Consider the following 18,678-nt stretch of genomic DNA (forward strand, 5'->3'; position numbering starts at 1 on the left):
CTCTCACATTGAACTTTTTATTGGTTCTTGTATATTTCTCCTTCAACCCGGAAAGAAAGAACACAAACCCCAAAAACACAAAAAAAAGGGCTATCTTCCTAAATTTATTTCAAAAATCAACCACATCTCTCCAATAGATGGAAACTAATATGGAAAATATTGTGGAGAATAACATTCATTAAATCCAACCCTCATACATAATATTTTTTAAGATCTTGAATGACGACTTGTGCAGAGTTACGACCAGGCGCCCCCATCACACCACCACCAGGATGTGTTCCACTGCCGCACAAATACAGCCCTCTCACTGGAGTCCTATAACCTGACCTGTATCCACAGGAATAACAAGGATTGCTCAACATTAAAGTTCTAAAGATCTGCATAAAAACTACTTTTATGAGTGGTGAGAAATACCATCCTTTGACAGGGCGCATCAGGAAAAGAGAATCCAAACTCATAGCACCATGAAAAATATTCCCCCCTGCCAAATTTCTTCAGAAATCAGTATATGCAATGCTCATTATGTATCATGCTTCTCACATCCAAGTGTGGCACATCAAAGCAGTGTATCAAATCTGGCAATCTCAAGTAGACTTATGCTGGAATTTTCTATCACATGTCAAGAACTTGATAATATTTGACATGTTATAAGCACAGTATGTAAGTCAGAGGGTCTATTTGGTAAAACAGTTTTCAATAATAGTTCTTAAAAATGGTTTTAAGTTGTTTTCAGAAATAAAATTTTATTTGAGAATCCAAATATTAAAAACAGTTTTCTCTGTTTATTGTCACCATTAAAATATTGTCCACTTATATATAGCGAAATAGTTTTGAAAGTATTTGTTGTATTTCAATTGTTTCTTCGAATATTCTAAAAGTAATAGAAAACAACTTAAAATTATTCTAAAAATTCAAAACAAATTCTTAACAAACTATTTTCAATAAAAAAAAAGTTTCTCATAATTAATATGCATGTTAGAAAAATTAAAATATTATTCTAGAACTACCCGGTTGGTCCATATGCCCAAAAGAATTAAATTTTGGTGCTTATAGGGAAACAAATATTCAGGATTTCAATTTTCAATGTACATTTTGACATCTCTTGTTGCCTACAAATATTCAGTATAATCAAGCTGAAAATTTCAAAAGAAAGAAAAGCCTATTTTCATGATCCAGAACTCAATGGTCGTGCAGTAATACCTGTCAGACCAATCACCCTCTCAAGATCCGGTGGTGCCAGCATGTCATAACCAATGACAGATGAGCTAAAGCCAGGGGCATATTCATCAATCAAGTTGAAACACCTTTTTGCATATGATTCCTGCAAAAAGGGTGTCTTTAAGCTATCATTTAATTTATGTGGATGTACTCCATATTCATAGGAACATTAGAAACATCGATACAAAGGTGAGACATGATTAATTATAGAGTGCATTAAACTGCAGGGTCTGCAACAGCATGTCATGTATACAAAGAGCAGCACCAAGTGTACTGTAACCAACTTTTCAGTTGTCTTCTAAGTTCTAACTACAGTTTCACCTCACATGGAAATGTATAGTTCATTTTTATTTATAGAACCTAGAGCATTCATACACACATAAATCCCATCAGATAGACTGCCAACTTACTCTGTATGCAGGATCTTCCCAGCTACCATCAGTGAGATTATAGGGTGTGTATTGGGTAAATAGACTGACCACATGCTTACCTACAAGAAGGATAGGTTCTCTGGATGTGATGCATGGATTTATCATTTTACAGAGAAATCACAATCTATTAGTCTAGCATACTCCAATAAGTTGTGTGAATAATAAAATAAACACAGTAAAGTACATTAAACCATGATAGCAGAAGTTATGAATAAAATCAAAGGGAAATGTTAACTGCTTGGACAACCTATGTAGTTTGCATAAATACATACAATAACCCCTCAAGTTGCTAATCTAACACTGTACCCCTACCCTCTCCTGTCAATCTAGATGAATAAACCAGAGAAAGGAAGCTGAACTTGGAAAATTCCATGTATATATGACTCAGCATAGTATTTATGATGCAGCATACACTGTTTAAAATAAACCTCAAGAAGATGCCAGAGTAGATTTACACTTCCTGGATTTGCGTGCATGTAACACAATAAACAGGATCAATTGTGTGATTTGAAAAGATTCTCATTTTTGTAAATAATGCCCTTAATGCAGCATCAAGACTACATCATTTTCTCCTTACTTTTGTTGTTTCAAAACAGCAGGTTGGACAGAAACTCGCTGTTTCTAGAACAGATATGAATTTCATTGTTGCCCTCTTCAGAGTAAACACAGAAAGCAGAAACCAAAAGATTATAGCTTTGAATTGAAGTCTCCAGGCATGTTCCTTGTATTTAGTTCAAAGCCAAATAAATCTTATTTCAAATTGTTGCATGCACTAATGATCTACGGAGTTGAAAGGCTTCAATATCTAAAATAGAAAAAAAAAAAAAAAAAAAAAAGGAGAAGAAGACTATCCAGCTTATCTTACTGAAAAAAGAATTGAAGCATCTTTAATGTTTTTGGCACATCTGGCTCATAGTGAGTGTCAAATGGTTTCACAGCAGAATTGCTCCCATGTTATTTCCATGATAAATTAAAAAATAAACTCAAGCCAGTATTATAAGCCATAAAACATAAAAGATAACATTATGTCACATTTAATAGGAGATTGGACCCTCCCACCTCCTTGCCCCTCCTCTTTCCATGCATGTTTGTGCCTGAGGAGAGAGTCCATGTGTGTTTTTATAGGCTTTCTATATGTTAGCATTAAGCTACCAACTTGATTCAAAAACTTTAGTTGTTAGTAAATGCTGGCAGCCTGCCTTATGGATAGTCTTCTTTTGGCTTGCCCATAAGCTCATTTAGTTCAAGGGTCATCATTAAATCAAAGCAAAAATTTCCTTCGGTTTAGTGACAATTTTCTTTATGCAAAACGAGTTAAGTGGGGAAGCTCAAGCAACACTGTTTTCGGATTGAGAAGTTGGTAGGTCAATAAATTGGTTGCTAATTCAAGTTCACCCACTTCCATCTTTCTCTTTGGTGCTTGTCTTTTATTTATTTGAGAACACGCTTTATGTCCTTTCAAAATGTATGATAGTTGTAGAATGAAGAACTTGAGGTAAGAGAATAAATTTCTTCCTTAATCTCGATCTGTACATACCCACATATTTATACAAATATTCCTAGTATAAAGAATATAAATTTTGCTAACCTAATTCTATCAAATGTCTTTGATTATGAGATTGCCCTAATCCTTTCCTTAATCACAAAAATATACAGCTATAATCTTTCCTAGTTACATTGATGTAGGACAACCCTAGAATGGTTGCCTACACTCAAGGGTAGGTGGGCTAGGGTTTTATTTTTAGGGTGTAAGGAGAGGAACAAGGAATAAACTTTATGGTAGAGAAAATTATAAGATAAGAAATAGAGAGAAAGAAGAAACAATGAAGAAGAGATGGAAAACCTTAGAGTCTCACTAAGGCATTCTAGGAGTCTCACCTAGAAGAAAATCAATGGAGTCTCACCATTGAGGATTGCAACCTTGCAATGAAAGAAAGTATAATATTATTCATCAAAATTCATTCCTTTGATTTACATTGATTAGCCTATTTATAGGCTTCTCTAAGAAATCCAAAGTTTACTAGGACTCTAATAACCTATTTTACTAGGACTCTAATAACCTATCATGACTCAAATTCTAATTATATTATAACTCAACTAGCTAATCCTAATTAGACTCCAACAAATACCAATCCCTATTCAATTCTAATTAATATTAATCCTACTTAAAGTTTACTTAGGTCTTCCCTTTCTTCCTTGAATAAACTTTAAAAGGCTTTCCCCCATCAATTCTCCCCGGCTTGAAAGAACTCGGCTCCGACGAGTTAGATGCTTGATGCAATTCATAAAGATCGGGGTTAATCTTCTGAAAATCCGTTGTCGTAATCCATGTATTCTCAGAATGTGGTTTGCCTTGCCATTTCACCAAAAATTTTTGGTATCCACCTTGTCGAGTAGACATAAGTTGATCATCAAGAACATACTCGATCTCGGGACGTGGGCTAAGAGTAGGTGGTAATTGACGATCCAACTCTTCACTTACATCGTTGTGATGGCCATGGTAGATATTCAAATCTTCCACATTAAATATTGGACTAAAATGCAAGTTTGAAGGGAGCTCTAACAAATAAGCATTCTCACCCAACCGCTTTAGTACCCGAAATGGACCCGCTTTCTTAGCTTGAAGCTTTTGATATGTGTTCGGATGAAATCTTTCTGGTCGTAAACGAACCATCACTAGATCACCTTCTTGAAACTGAATATATCTTCGATGTGCATCTGCTGCCTCTTTATAGTTCTCATTGCTGATTTTGATTTTTTCTCGTACCTTTTCATGTATATCTCGTATATGACGTGCAAATGCATCACCATCTTGGCTGGTGCGGACAGAAGTAGGTAATGGTATAAGATCAACAGGTTGCTTAGGTTTCAGCCCATATGCCACTTCAAAAGGTGAGTACCCAGTAGTACGATTAGTGGAGCTATTGAAAGCAAATTCGGCTTGTGGTAAGATATTATCCCACTTTCTCAACTGATCTCTCACAATGCATCTCAAAAGATTACCAAGACTGCGATTGACAACTTCTGTTTGTCCATCAGTTTGAGGCTGAAAAGAACTTGAAAATTTTAATTGAGTACCTAGCTTGGCCCACAAGGTTTTCCAAAATAGCTCATAAACTTGACATCGCGATCAGAAACAATGGATTGTGGTAATCCATGCAATCGAACTACTTCATTAAAGAATAAGGCAGCAACATAAGAAGCATCCGAAGCCTTCTTACATGGGATAAAATGTGCCATTTTGGAAAATCTATCAACCACAACAAATATAGAATCAAAGCCCCGTTGTGTCCTTGGTAATCCAAGTACAAAATCCATGCTCAAGTCTTCCCAAGGTTTGGAAGGAACTGGTAATGGCGTATATAACCCCGTATTTTGCTTTGAACCTTTTCCTACTTGACATGCTCGACATTGTTTGATAACCTTCCAAACATCCTTCTTTAAACTAGGCCAAAAGAAGCGATCTTCCACCAAAGCAATGGTCTTATCTCGTCCAAAATGTCCACCCATTCCGCCTCCATGAAGTTCCATATGACATGATCACGTAGAGAAGTCCTTGGTAAGCATAAACGATTTTTATAAAACAAGTACCCTTCTAAAATCTGGAAATCACTACATGTTGTTTTTGAACCACTCAAAAGAGAGGAATAAACATCTCCAAAATCAGCATCATTGTCATAGCAATGCTTTAATTCTTCAAATCCAATTGTAGTGGTTGACATGTTTACTAAGAGAAGGGCCTTCCTGCTAAGGGCATCAGCTACTTTATTTTCAATTCCTGCACAATGCCTTAAATTAAAGGTAAACAGTTGAAGAAAACTACTCCATTTTGCATGTCGAGAGTTAAGCTTCTTTTGAGAATTAAGATATCGCAAGGCTTCATGATCTGAATACAAAACAAATTCTTTGTAACTGAGATAATGTTGCCAATGCCTAATTGCTTGCACCACTGCATAGAATTCAAGATCATATGTGGAGTATTTTTCTTTGCCCCATTGAGCTTCTCACTAAAGAAAGCCACAGGGTGTCCCTCTTGGCTAAGGACTGCTCCAATTCCCACATGGGAAGCATCACAGGCCACCTCAAATACTTTCTCAAAGTCTGGTAGGCATAGGATAGGAGGGTTCACCATCTTGGATTTGATTTCTTCAAATGCCTTGTTGGCTGCCTTGGTCCAAATAAATAAACCAGGTTTCATGCATTCAGTAATTGGGGCCATAATAGAGCTGAAATTTCGAATAAATCGTCAATAGAATGTAGCCATTCCATGGAAGCTTCGCACCTCATGGATATTTGTTGGTACTGGCCAATCAACAATAGCTTTGATCTTCTCCGGATCTGTTTCAACACCCTTAGAAGACACAACAAAGCCAAGAAATACAACACTAGGGCTCATGAAAGTACATTTTTTCAAATTAATGTAAAACTTTTCAGCCTAAGAGTGCGCATTACTTGCTTCAAGTGTTCCTCATGATCTTCACAAGATCGACTATAGATAAGAATATCATCAAAATAGACAACAACAAACCGTCCAATAAAAGGTTTTAATACCTGCGTCATAATCCGCATGAAGGTACTTGGAGCATTGGTTAGTCCAAATGGCATGACTAACCATTCATACAATCCATCCTTAGTTTTGAAAGATGTCTTCCATTCATCCCCTGGTCTAATACGTATTTGATGATATCCACTTCTTAGATCAATCTTTGAGAAGATTACTGATCCAACCATCATATCTAGCATGTCATCAAGTCTTGGAATTGGAAATCGATACTTGATTGTGATTTTGTTGATTGCACGACTATCCACACACATCCGCCATGATCCATCCTTCTTTGGTGTTAGTAGGGCAGGAACTCCACAAGGACTTAGGCTTTCACGAATAAAGCCTTTAGTAAGTAATTCATCAACTTGCCTTTTCAATTCAGCATGCTCTGTTGGATTCATTCTGTAGGCTGGTAAATTTGGTAATGATGCACCAGGAATCAAATCAATGGCATGTTGTATGTCACGCATAGGAGGGAGTTCATTAGGTAACTCTGCAGGCCACAAGTCAGAAAAGTCATCAAGGATTTTACGTGCGTTTGCTGGATATTCCTTGGCTTGTTCTTTAAATTCTTCCACTTTCCGAGCCATTAAAGCAAAAATAACTTTAGTTTCCTTGCTCTCATTTTCAAATTGACACATAGTAAGTACCTTTTTTGGTTGTGCATTCTCATCTGACTTCTTAATTGGAGGGACTTCTTTCATTGGACGAAGGATTTTCTTACGTCCGTTGTGTATGAGAGCATATGTATTTTCATAGCCGTCATGTTGGACTTTTCTATCAAAGAGCCAAGGTCTTCCAAGTAAAATATGACTTACTTTAATGGGTAAGACCTCGCACCATACAGACTCTTCAAAGTCCTTACCAAAAAGGAATGTCACTAAACAACGAAAACTTACCGGGATAGAGGTGTCATTAACCCATGCTACTCTGAATGGATTTGGATGTCTCTCTGTTTTAAGGTTTAGCTTCTCAACAAGTTCTTGTGAAGCTATGTTCAAACTGCTACCTCCATCGATGATCATGGTGCATAATCTCCCTTGGCAAGAAATACGTGTTTGGAAAATGCTAGTACGTCGCCAATCTTCTTCTCCTTTTACTTTTGGAACGGTTAATAAAGGTCGTACTACAAGACTATGTCCTTCCGTCATACCATCATAGTAGTCAAATTCTTCACTAACTTCATCTTCATTGTAGGTCTCTTCTTCCTTTGGGTAACTTTCCAATTCAGATTCTGGTTCTTCAACACAAAAGTGTAAACTTTTGGTTGGGCATACAACAGCATAATGACCATGCCCACCACACTTAAAGCATAAAGGAGTCACGTCTACTTTTCTATCTCCATTACTCGTTGAATTTTGCCCCTTATTACCATTCTTATAAGCCACATTCGAAGTTTGTTGAGTGTTGCCCCCACCATTCACATGATTAGGAGTTCTGAAGTTTGATGTGCTTAAAGGTTTGCTTGCTGTCTTGTTGGAGAAAGTGCTCCCAATTTGTGAACTTGGACGCCTGGAAACCCGGAATTTGAGGCCTTCTTCTATTTTGAGGGCTAGTTGATAAACGTCATCTACGGTATAAGTGTGTGCAGCTATCATCTCAAGTTGAATCTCCATTCGAAGTCCAGCTTTGTAGCTGGCTGCAAGTTGAGCATCACTTTCCCGCACTTGATTTCGAATGCTCAATTCATGGAATTCTTCTGTATATTCTTCAACGGACTTGGGACCTTGTTTAAGGGAAAACAATTTTGTATACATAAGTTGTTCATAATCAGTTTGGAGAAAGTGCTTCTTCATCTTCAACTTCATTTCGTCCCATGTGTCAATAGGCGGTTGGCCAGTTCTATGAGCTTGATTCTCAATGTTATGCCACCATAGACGTGCTGCTCCTTTCAACTTTGCCTTCACAAAACGAACTTTTCTATTTTCGGGCATTGCATACCAATCAAAGTAATCTTCCATTGACATAATCCAATCAAGAAAGCTGTTGGATTTAGTTTTCCATAAAATTCAGCAACTTCAAGACGTACCTTTTTGTCACATCATCATCTAGCTCAAAAAGTTTGGCCCTTCTTTGATTCCCCATCATAAAATTGTCTTATTCTTCGCGTGATCGATTTGGCGATTGTCTAAATTGATGACTTGCGATCTCCTCTTCAATTGGTCGTTTTCTTGGCTCTTTTCTAATAACTTCATGATCTCATCAAGTTTGCTATTTAGTTGTATTATAGCATCTTGATGGATTGTTGTGTGGCTGAAATTTCCTCCAAGCGTATTGTAGCGGCATCTTGATTGCTAGAAGTTTTTTTGGAACTCATGCTTGCATAAGTTGCTCCGCTCCTTAATTGCATATGCCTTCAAGCCAAGAATTTTGGCTCTGATACCAAAATTGATGTAGGACAACCCTAGGATGGTTGCCTACACTCAAGGGTAGGTGGGCTAGGGTTTTATTTTTAGGGTGTAAGGAGAGGAACAAGGAATAAACTTTATGGTAGAGAAAATTATAAGATAAGAAATAGAGAGAAAGAAGAAACAATGAAGAAGAGATGGAAAACCTTAGAGTCTCACTAAGGCATTCTAGGAGTCTCACCTAGAAGAAAATCAATGAAGTCTCACCATTGAGGATTGCAACCTTGCAATGAAAGAAAGTATAATATTATTCATCAAAATTCATTCCTTTGATTTATATTGATTAGCTTATTTATAGGCTTCTCTAAGAAATCCAAAGTCTACTAGGACTCTAATAACCTATCATGACTCAAATTCTAATTATATTATAACTCAACTAGCTAATCCTAATTAGACTCCAACAAATACCAATCCCTATTCAATTCTAATTAATATTAATCCTACTTAAAGTTTACTTAGGTCTTCCCTTTCTTCCTTGAATAAACTTTAAAAGGCTTTCCCCCATCATACATCCTTTCACAATAGTAATAAAAAAGACATTAACCTAATAACATACCTCAAATGATATTAGAAAATATATAAATGCATCAGGCAGATACAGTTCATAGTACCAGGAGGAGAAATAGTTTTGTCCAATGAAGAAGGAATTGTCATCTCAATAACGGGCCTCCGTGATGATAGGCCATTCCAAGCATCTTGACAAGCTAAGCCAATCTCCTCCATACTTAAAATAGCAACAGAAGAAATGTAAGCAGGTGTAGTAGTGCCATCATCATGGATGTCAAACAGGGTTTCATGAAACAGCACAGGACCTAATAATTGGAAACTAGAAAATGGTTTAACTCCTAAATTTCTAGGTTAAGCAACACTGCTAATCAATTTGAATACAATACCCCAGCAATAAATAACAAACTGGTAACAATTATACAAGAAGGTGAGGTAAACCATATGTTAGCTTATCAAAAAAAAAAAAAAAATCATATGTTTAAAATGTGATCTAAATTGATAGTAATAGCATAAACAGAAACAAGTATGTATTTCATGTCCGTCTTTCCAATCTACTTGAGAAAAAAAAAAGGTTAAGAGAGCTAACAAAGGCTTTTGGCCATCTATCACCCAAATGCACCATTCCCTCCTAACTGTGCTTGCATGAGCAGTGCAATACTTCAAGGTCAAGACTAAAGAAGTCATACCTAGACCATGGAGGACCAAGTGAAAAGCTTATAGGATAAAAGGAACACCACCAACCTTCTAGAGAGAGAGAGAGAAAGATAGATAGATAGATAGATAGATAGAGAGAGAGAGAGAGAGAGAGGGAGAGAGAGAGCTAGAGGGCTTAGGAGCATATGAACATACCTGTCAGTACCAATGTGAATGGTAGCTGTATGGTGAGGACCTGCTTCTGGATGGTTGAACTTGTAACACTGGAACTCAGGCAATTTATCAACAGCTACATTAATTTTTGTGGTTCCCTGTTACAACTCAGCTAGTTTTGAGTTACCACACAAGACAGAAACTCTAATTCTCTCTCAGTCAACCCCATGTTTTTTCCCTTTGCTCCACCCAAATATCCACACCCTTAAAGTTATTTCTTTAAATAAATATAGTTATATGTGAATCATGAGATAATGAATTCCAGTTAGAATCAAATATAAGGGCATTCATTGCTCAGGTTAGCATCACTAGTTCAAATTCTAAAATTTAATGATAGGACTGAATTATTTTTTCTTTTTTTAATAAGAAACAAAAGATATATTAATTATGAAAAAAATACACTAGAAAGATGAGAGGTCCTCCCCACAAAATATAGAATACTAATCAAAGTAAAACTAAACATCTCCACCATAGAAAGAGAATTGTACACAAGGGTATAGGCCACTTAAGGATACACAAAGATTACATCTCCTCAAAACTGGACTCAACTCTTATCTTTTTTACCCATCCCCTTTGAATTACAAACCAAAAGCCAACTAAGTTGAATAACATTAAGTGGAATGCCTCTAAAGGCGATAGTACAAGAAGCCCACAAGGTGGAATAGAAGTGAAGTAGATCCTACAACATCTCTTCCATTCTCCACTTCTCAAAGGTCCTAACGCTTTCTCTCTTGTCACACAATCCAAAGCATAATGATGCAAGCAGTTTGCCAAAGGGCCTTGCCTCTAATGGAACTCCCTAAATCTTTAAATCAGATGGTCATCATGTCACATATACTCCTAGGCAGAACCCAATCCATCTTGGCTTAGACTAAAAAAGTTGTGTCAAAGCCCAAATGTTAATAGGCAATGTAGAAAGATATGGTCAATTGATTCTCCACTTCCTATGCATAAGATGCACCAATGAGGACTAAGGAACTTGTAAGGTCATCTCAACTATAGCATGTCATTGGAGTTTACTTTCTTGTGCACCACTAACCAAGCAAAGGCCTTGACCTTTAATGGAGCTTTTGATTTCCACAAAAATTTGACTAGGAAGAACGGGATTGAATTTGATAAATTGGACAAGGGTAAGAAAATAAAAATTTATTGAGAGTAAACTTGAAGAGGATAAAGACCAAGCTCTTGATTCTGCGGTAGATGGAGACAAGTGTAAGGGAGTGAGTGAAGACATGAGTCTTTCAAGGTTTTCAATTTCTAGATCAGTGAGATTGCGGCGGAAGTTAAGGTTCTAAGAAGGTGGAGAGGAGATAACAAGGTCTAAAAACAAGTTAAAGTAAATGAAGTTGAAATCACAAGGAGTAAGCCTGTCTTCTATCACTAATTTTGGTAATATCCAAATGCAAGCCCTAACTTATTAGTTGCCACCTTTTCTACAATTTTTGACAATATGTCTTATTCTTGGATTTTCAATAAATGGTCAACCCAATGAAAAATTTGTCTGGTAGAATCTCCTATCATGTGTAATGTCAAGATACTTGATAGGTTAGTGAAGATTTTACTCTCAAAATGTCCTCCAAGAATAATAAGACATTTGGTGGATTAATCTTGTGCCTATCCATTTCCTCTTTCCTCCTCTATCCCTCAAGCTAACAAGTTGAAGGTTTTGTCCAATGTATTAATAAATCAAAATTAAATTAAGGAAACTAGATTTGCTAATCAAGAACTTAGAGTAATGGAGAGTAGATGAGAAACATCAATCAGAATGAAAATAAATACTTCAGATACAGCTTCACATTGTTGCCACAATCAAACCATCACCTCTGATCTGGCATCTACTTAGAGACTCAATTCAGAAAAGATTCCCCTATTCAACATGATGCATCAATGGTCTCCCAACCTTTTGTCAAATCACTTGTTATGGATTGACTTCTTCGATAGTTCAAATGAAATTTCAACTTGCATATTCATGCTACTTCATAAGATAAGAGAAGTTCCAAATATATATATATATATATATATATATATATACATATATATAATTTTTTTTAAAAAGAAGAAGAAGAAGAAACAGAAAAGGACCAGAAATTCTGAATGAACAATAAGAAATATATGTCTAGAACTTGCTATGTATCGATAAAAGAAAGTTGCCAATGGAGGGATCTTACAGATTTGTAGTCGATGTTCTTAATAGCATGAAAAAAATCATCTGGAAGAACATTTTGAGGCACTAATTCCTGAATCAGAAAAATCATAGCTTTTGATTAAAAAAATCCCCATAACTCATCTGCCTTTTCCTTTTTCATTTACATATATCATAAAAAATCTCTTTTTAATGGATTAATATCGTCCCAAAGGTTTAATAACATTGAACTTCTTACCATGAAAGTCTTATAAGGGGTTGCATTTGACAAAACAACAGAAGAATACACCTGTGTCCCATCCTCCAGTAGTACCTAGATATTTATCATGATAAAAAATATGTCTAAATATTTTAATAGAACTTCAACTCAGTGGGAGCAACCATAGTCTGAACTAACCCCATTTACAACACCAGAGTCTTCAATCATCAACTGTGAAACCTAAACAACAGGATGAACAGTCACAAGTCAAGAGAGAACAACTCCAGATACCAAACTTCCAGAAAAAAGATGCATTTTGTTTCTTCATGAGCAGAAATTTGCCATATCAGGATAGTGGACTGATTAAAATAAACCACCTCTGCATTTGTCACAATATGTGCCCCAGCCTCCCTAGCAGCCTTACTTATAGCTGATGATACTGAACCCATGCCACCTTCAACATGCCTACAAAAAAAATATTAACCCATTGCCCAACTAACTCTAAGAAACATAAAATTGAGACAACTTATAAAATGGGAATAAAAAAAGAAACAAAAAATGCCAGCTAGAATTTGATATCAATGTCTGCCAAGCAAGGAGATAATATATTCTGAAAATCATCATGCCACAGTAATCATGTTATATGAATTGGTATTACACAAGAAGCGGTCCCAATAGTGACAGTGCACACACTCCAGGGAAAATATTATGTTAGTGTTAAAAAGGTTACATCAACCCAACAGCATAATGCCCCAGTTCTTCCTTGAGTTGTTAAGATTGCTTGTGAGTTATATCATCTGGTTGAGAAGTAATCATGAGACGATCTACCAAACCAGAAGTAAACTAATGGCTGAAGATATTGCAATTTTCAGGTTCTTAATTGCAAAAGCAAGCCTTGAGGTCAGATATTTTATGTTATTGTCCCTTCCATTCTCTATAACCAATATTTCGTAATGTAGTTTATAGATTCCACAGTAGTCATATTAAGTCATACATCTTTCTCATAGAAGAATGTGATAGTCCATAGAAATTGTGGTGGGGTAGAACATTCTGAACTTGCTAAAAGTTGAGTGGCATGGACAACAGCCCAAATAATCATCTTCTACATAAATTTCAAAGTGGAGATACTTACGACCAAACATTACGTTCACCATCAGTATTGCCCATTACATGATGCAGCAGAACATATCCACTTCCAGGTGCATGGATGCTTGCCTGTAAGATAAGATAGAAAAGACCAAGTAATTAAATATTATTTCTTCAAAAGCCAAAAAGTCTGAATTCAATCAAATAATCATTAGCCCCATCATACAAATCTAGTACTAAACCATAAAAATATTGTGTATCATATCAATAACAGTAATTTTCATGCTTAAAGGTGGGGTTATGATTCCCATGTTGTTTCAATCAGCAAGGTTTGTAGCAAGATCTTGTTTTTTATCCATTTAAATACTAGTGTCCCACCCAACTTCATCAAAAGAGTGAATATTCATTTCCAAATTCCAATCCAAATTAGTTAAGTGCAGCATATGCTTATATTATGTAGTTCTCATTATGCAAAGAGACTGCTGTTTTTAAAACCCTTGTTTTTATTAATGAAATTTTCATTTCAAATGAGGAACTGAAAATTAAAATCTACCTTGCCTTAGATATTCATTTATATCATGAAATAAATGCTATTTTTAACTTCTCAAATCTTTGTTGAAGATTCCTAGAAATGCCCCTGAAGCTAATAATGCATGTTCTCACAATATGAGTTTTGAGTTACTGCCACACAGAAGGGATCAAGCTGGAAATTGTAACATACAAATTTTCAGAGTTCGATTAGAGTAGAAGTCCTACCATACTCCCAATGATAGCATCCCCCGCAAGTGTTGCCTTCAGCACATCTGTCTGTAAATAGAAAAATAAATGGAAAACACTATTTTGCAAATAAAATAAAATTAAAATTTTACTAATTGTAACACAGGAACACCTGTTTTGAAAAAATTGCAAAAATCAACTTTCTAAGGGAGTGCATGAAAAGTTTCAGCATAAACAATCAACACTTAAAGATAGCAGTTTCAATCTACCAAAAGATTAGGAGAAGTGTCGCAGAAGCAGCATATTAATACATCATGAAATGGCATTGCAAGGTATGGATATTTAAGTTCATAAAAGGCAGATGAGGTCCAGCTTGATTGAAATTTAACTCAAATTAGAGGAAAATAAAGGGTACACACAAAATAAAGTAAATAGAATTAGAACTCTTAAAAACCTGCTACAAAACACCAAGTAAAATTTAATGAATGAGAAGAAACTAAGATAACAGACAAAGTTTTAACATAAAGGAAAAGCGGTAGAATGAGCAACTATTAGCAATGAGAAGAGCTAGAAACTACCATTCAGTAAAAATTAATTATTAAATTTTCATTCAAACCCATAATTTTGAATAATCTAGAAAGCAATAACTGCATACATAAAAAAAGTTAAATTTGAGTAATCTGGAAAGAAATTGAACATTAACAGCATTTGGTTGCAAAAGAAGGTGGATTTGATCTGGACAAAATCTCACTGTATGCTACCAAATGGATTTTGTGGATTTGGGGTATATAAGTCTAAAACTCAATTATGTTTTAAGCAACCAAACAGTGGAATTGGAACCAGGAATACTAATACTAATGCCAGAATCCCAATTCCATGCTGCTAAACACAAGTTCAGTTTTCTCGATGAACTATAATTAGATTGTCTTAAATGTTGAAGTAGTTTACAAAACCACAGACCCAAGCAACTAGCAGCCAAGGAGACTTCGTTGCCAATGCTATTCCAAATATCCAACATCTCAACCTAGCAACAAAAACAATGTAAGTCTATGATTAAACAAATGATTAAGATAATATGACAACCTCAAACCAGTTGTTCAAAACCTTTGAAGTTGGGGACAACAGAAGGTCCACAAAGTCCCTGTCAAAATAAATTGTGAGTTGTTAAGAAAGAGTAAGTAACTACAAATACTCAGCCATAAGTTATTCAAGAGAGGAATTGACATGGTATTATAAGAGGATGTTTGTGTCTGTTTTATCAGTTTGTGAGTTCCATGCTTCCATCAATAAAAATCAATAGAATGGAATCCCACAAAAATGGCCCTGCTTATGATTGGGAAAAGGAGTACTTACACCAAATCTTTCTGCCCCAGTGAGAGAGCCTGATGCAGAAAACGACCCCAAAAAACTGACTTGTTCAACTTGTCTCTCAGCCGATCAGTAAAAGATGAATCATGATTTAATGTTTCGGGAGTAAGTGAATCCAAAAGAAAATCCATGACTTCACAGAATTTAATTAGTTGACTTTCATATCTATAAATTGAAAAACAATGCATGAAAAGAAATAAAAATCAGTCATAACAAACTCATGGTGCTAAAAATCATTAGTAGAGACGATAGATTTGTAATTGAAATAAACTAGGCTTGGAGGCAAGGAGCATATCTTCAAAACTTTGAAGGAGCTGAAAAGCTAATGTTCTAGGAATGCTATTTTGATTTGCTAAAAATTAAAGGAAGGACAATTTAAACATGAAATTAAAGAACTCAAATAACTAAAACATTCATAATATGAGATTGTCAAAGTTTTAGGCTTGCAACAGTACTGTTTTATTTAAATGGGGTATCATTGCTGATATTGTGCTTAATGCCTGAGGGTATCTTGTGGTTATATACTTGATGTGTTTGAATCCCATCCTACTACTTACATCAAAGGTTTATCACCAAGCCCTCTTAGACCATCAAGAGTAACCACTGACCCTCTCTCCCTGTATTCTTAAGAGCTTCTCAAAACATACCTTAAATAAGAAATTTCCAATCCATAATGACTGTTAATCACCACCTCAGCAAATTTATTCATTAGTTTTCCTACAAACAAAATCTTGAAATGGTTTAAGGACATGCAAAGATCATGCTTGCTTGCCAAGAATTTGATTTGATTTGGAATTTTAATTATATGGAATTTGCAAATTGAAATGTTGCTGTTTTCTTTTTCCTTTTGGTAGACTCCAGGGATAAATTCAATTCAAAGTCCACTGACATAAAAACCAAGCAAACAATGGATAGAATTGCTTCAACTCCAATTTCAATCAAACAAACATAATCTTATGAGTTCCTCATGCATCTTCTTCACACTGATCGGAGTTTAAAACAGTCCTAACATGAATTTGTTCAGGTTTCGCGGATAGAATAACAAGAAATCTTAGAACAAGCATCTAAATGCATAAATAATTTTTATCAGAAAGATGAGTAGGATAAGAATGGGACCTTGGAAAAGCATCTGCATCTCGTTTCGAGAACCTGGAAATCTCCTTATAATTTTGCTTCTGATTATAAGTCAAAAGAAGATAGCGACCATCAACACAGGGTGTGAACGTAGCCGCTTTCATCTTCAACAACTTCAACCCATGTTTTGCCAACTCCAAGTCCCTTCAATCCCAAATTCCATTAAAAACAAAAAAACAAAAACAAAAAAACAAAAACAAAAACAAAATTAACAATGAAGATTTACATCGAGAAAGATTAGTCTCGTTGTAAAGAGCGACAGATAATCAATCTAGGGACATGAATATTAAAACTCTGAGAGGAGTGTGGGAGGCACTTGATGATGGAGGGGCGGAGGAGGCTCTGGACGTAGCTGCAGCGGGAGAACTTAAAGCCAGGAACGAGTTCTTCAGTGATGGCAGCACCGCCGATGATGTGGCGACGCTCGAGAACGGCAACGGAGAGGCCAGAGCGAGCCAAGTAAGCAGCGGCTGTGAGGCCGTTGTGGCCGGCGCCGATCACCAGCGCGTCCCATTTCTTCTCCTTCAATGTGCGCGTGGAGTTGATGTTGCTACTGAAACACCTTCGCCACATTTCTTTGTGATTATAGCTGCGTCACCGAGCTTCTTCTGGTTTGGCAATTTCAGGCAGCAGGCAACGACTGTTGGTGGATCCCACCCCCTCCCAGGTTTGAAGTCAATGACTCGACAAAGCAAGTCCCTTCTCTTCTCCATCATTCCATCCACGTCAACGTTCAAAACACAAATTATTAATTAAAATATACACGTGTATATATACATAGTTTTCTATATATATTATATATTATTTCAGGCCAACTGTAACATGAATGGTCCCATGGTCTAGTGGTAAGGACATTGGACTCTGAATCCAGTAACCCGAGTTCAAATCTCGGTGGGACCTTTTATTTTATTTTGCCATTCCTTCCTTTTACATTTTATTTCGTTTTATGTCTTTCATTCCTTTTATATCAAAACCAATAGAATAGTAGACTATATAACTAAGAATGTATTTATAATATAAAGTGGATATTATAAATCTTTTAATTAAATTTATAGCTATTCTACTTCATAATCATTTTTCATTGAATAAAAATTTATAGACAAATTTATAGTTGACCACATAATTTTCCATAAATCATAATGTGATATTTTTAAGTTATTTTTCGTTCTGGAAAAATACAAAGGAAAGAAAAAATAAATAAATAAAATAAAGAAAAAATATTTTTTTTATTTTTGATTGTCTTATAAAAAATATCAAGAAAAATCAAATATAATTAAAATTAGTTAAAATTTTATGTATTTTAAAATTATTTAATTTTTATATGGTTGAGTTAAAATAAGTAAAATAACTTTAAAATATGAAATAAAAATAATTTATAGACTTTTAATCTATTTTTTTTCTTCATTTCTTTTTCTACTTTTTCTTTATATTTTCTTCCGCTTACATTTTCCCTTAAATTTTGCTAAGAATTAGGAGAATTTATGGATGACGAAATAGCTATCCATATTAATTTTTAGTTTATATATGGTGCATTTACTATAATTCTCTCCACGAATTATAAAGATACAAAATTAATATAATTTAGAAGTCATATGCCTTTTTTCCCATTTAAAATTCATATTTTTACCCTTTTTAACATTGTAAGGAAATTTTAAATTTTTTTTCTATTTTCCCAATCTTCCTCTATGATACTTTTATGGTCTAATGAATGGCCGACGGACAATTTAAATAATGGTATAACAAATAATAACAATAGGGACGTGTTTGGTATGTGGGAATTGAAAATGAGAATTAATATTTTATTTTCATTTTAATGTTATGTAAAAAAAATGAAAATGAAAAATAAAGAAAGGAATATATTGTCAATAATATAGATAGATATGATTTAAAGTGATTTTTTATTTTAATTAAAAAAAAAACTCACATTCCCTCTAACAAGATAATCAAATGTTCATCGGAAGTATAAGAGCTATAGATAGATTAATATTCATGTTTTTATAATATTTATAAAATCATAAAAATATATTAGAAATTATTAATTTTAAATTATTATT

The 18,678-nt window shown here is 35.0% G+C and overlaps 1 protein-coding gene and 1 non-coding gene across 3 annotated transcripts; one reads left to right on the plus strand and one right to left on the minus strand.

Moving 5' to 3' along the window:
- Positions 1-79: 79 nt before the first annotated feature.
- LOC117912093 (pyridine nucleotide-disulfide oxidoreductase domain-containing protein 2-like) lies at positions 80-17,270 on the minus strand. Of its 2 annotated transcripts, none has more exons than XM_034826559.1 (16): positions 16,941-17,270; positions 16,607-16,768; positions 15,476-15,655; positions 15,206-15,263; positions 14,162-14,212; positions 13,452-13,534; positions 12,697-12,784; positions 12,518-12,559; positions 12,359-12,433; positions 12,146-12,214; positions 9,960-10,075; positions 9,215-9,327; positions 1,629-1,708; positions 1,201-1,321; positions 415-481; positions 80-327 (listed from the first exon to the last, which is right to left on the minus strand). In XM_034826559.1, exons 1-16 carry the CDS (start codon positions 17,195-17,197, stop codon positions 192-194), a joined length of 1,698 nt encoding a protein of 565 aa, XP_034682450.1. In that variant the 5' UTR covers positions 17,198-17,270; the 3' UTR covers positions 80-191. The 2 variants fall into 2 exon arrangements, with proteins under 2 accessions (XP_034682450.1, XP_034682451.1); XM_034826560.1 differs by having other exon boundaries at positions 16,851-17,033.
- Positions 17,271-17,452: 182 nt separating this feature from the next.
- TRNAQ-CUG lies at positions 17,453-17,524 on the plus strand. Its single transcript has one exon. It is a non-coding gene; the product is annotated as a tRNA-Gln (tRNA).
- Positions 17,525-18,678: the final 1,154 nt, after the last annotated feature.

Source organism: Vitis riparia, chromosome 4, assembly GCF_004353265.1.
Source record: "Vitis riparia cultivar Riparia Gloire de Montpellier isolate 1030 chromosome 4, EGFV_Vit.rip_1.0, whole genome shotgun sequence".
Classification (NCBI taxonomy): Eukaryota; Viridiplantae; Streptophyta; class Magnoliopsida; order Vitales; family Vitaceae; genus Vitis; species Vitis riparia.

Excerpts from the sequence above, each read along its gene's own strand:
- LOC117912093 (XM_034826559.1), bottom strand. The coding sequence starts at position 17,197 with ATGTGGCGAAGGTGTTTCAGTAGCAACATCAACTCCACGCGCACATTG. Across the intron at positions 12,215-12,358 it reads CCCCTTATAAGACTTTCATG|GAATTAGTGCCTCAAAATGT; the intron begins GTAAGAAGTTCA and ends TTTCTGATTCAG. Across the intron at positions 1,322-1,628 it reads GGGAAGATCCTGCATACAGA|GAATCATATGCAAAAAGGTG; the intron begins GTAAGTTGGCAG and ends CCCTTTTTGCAG.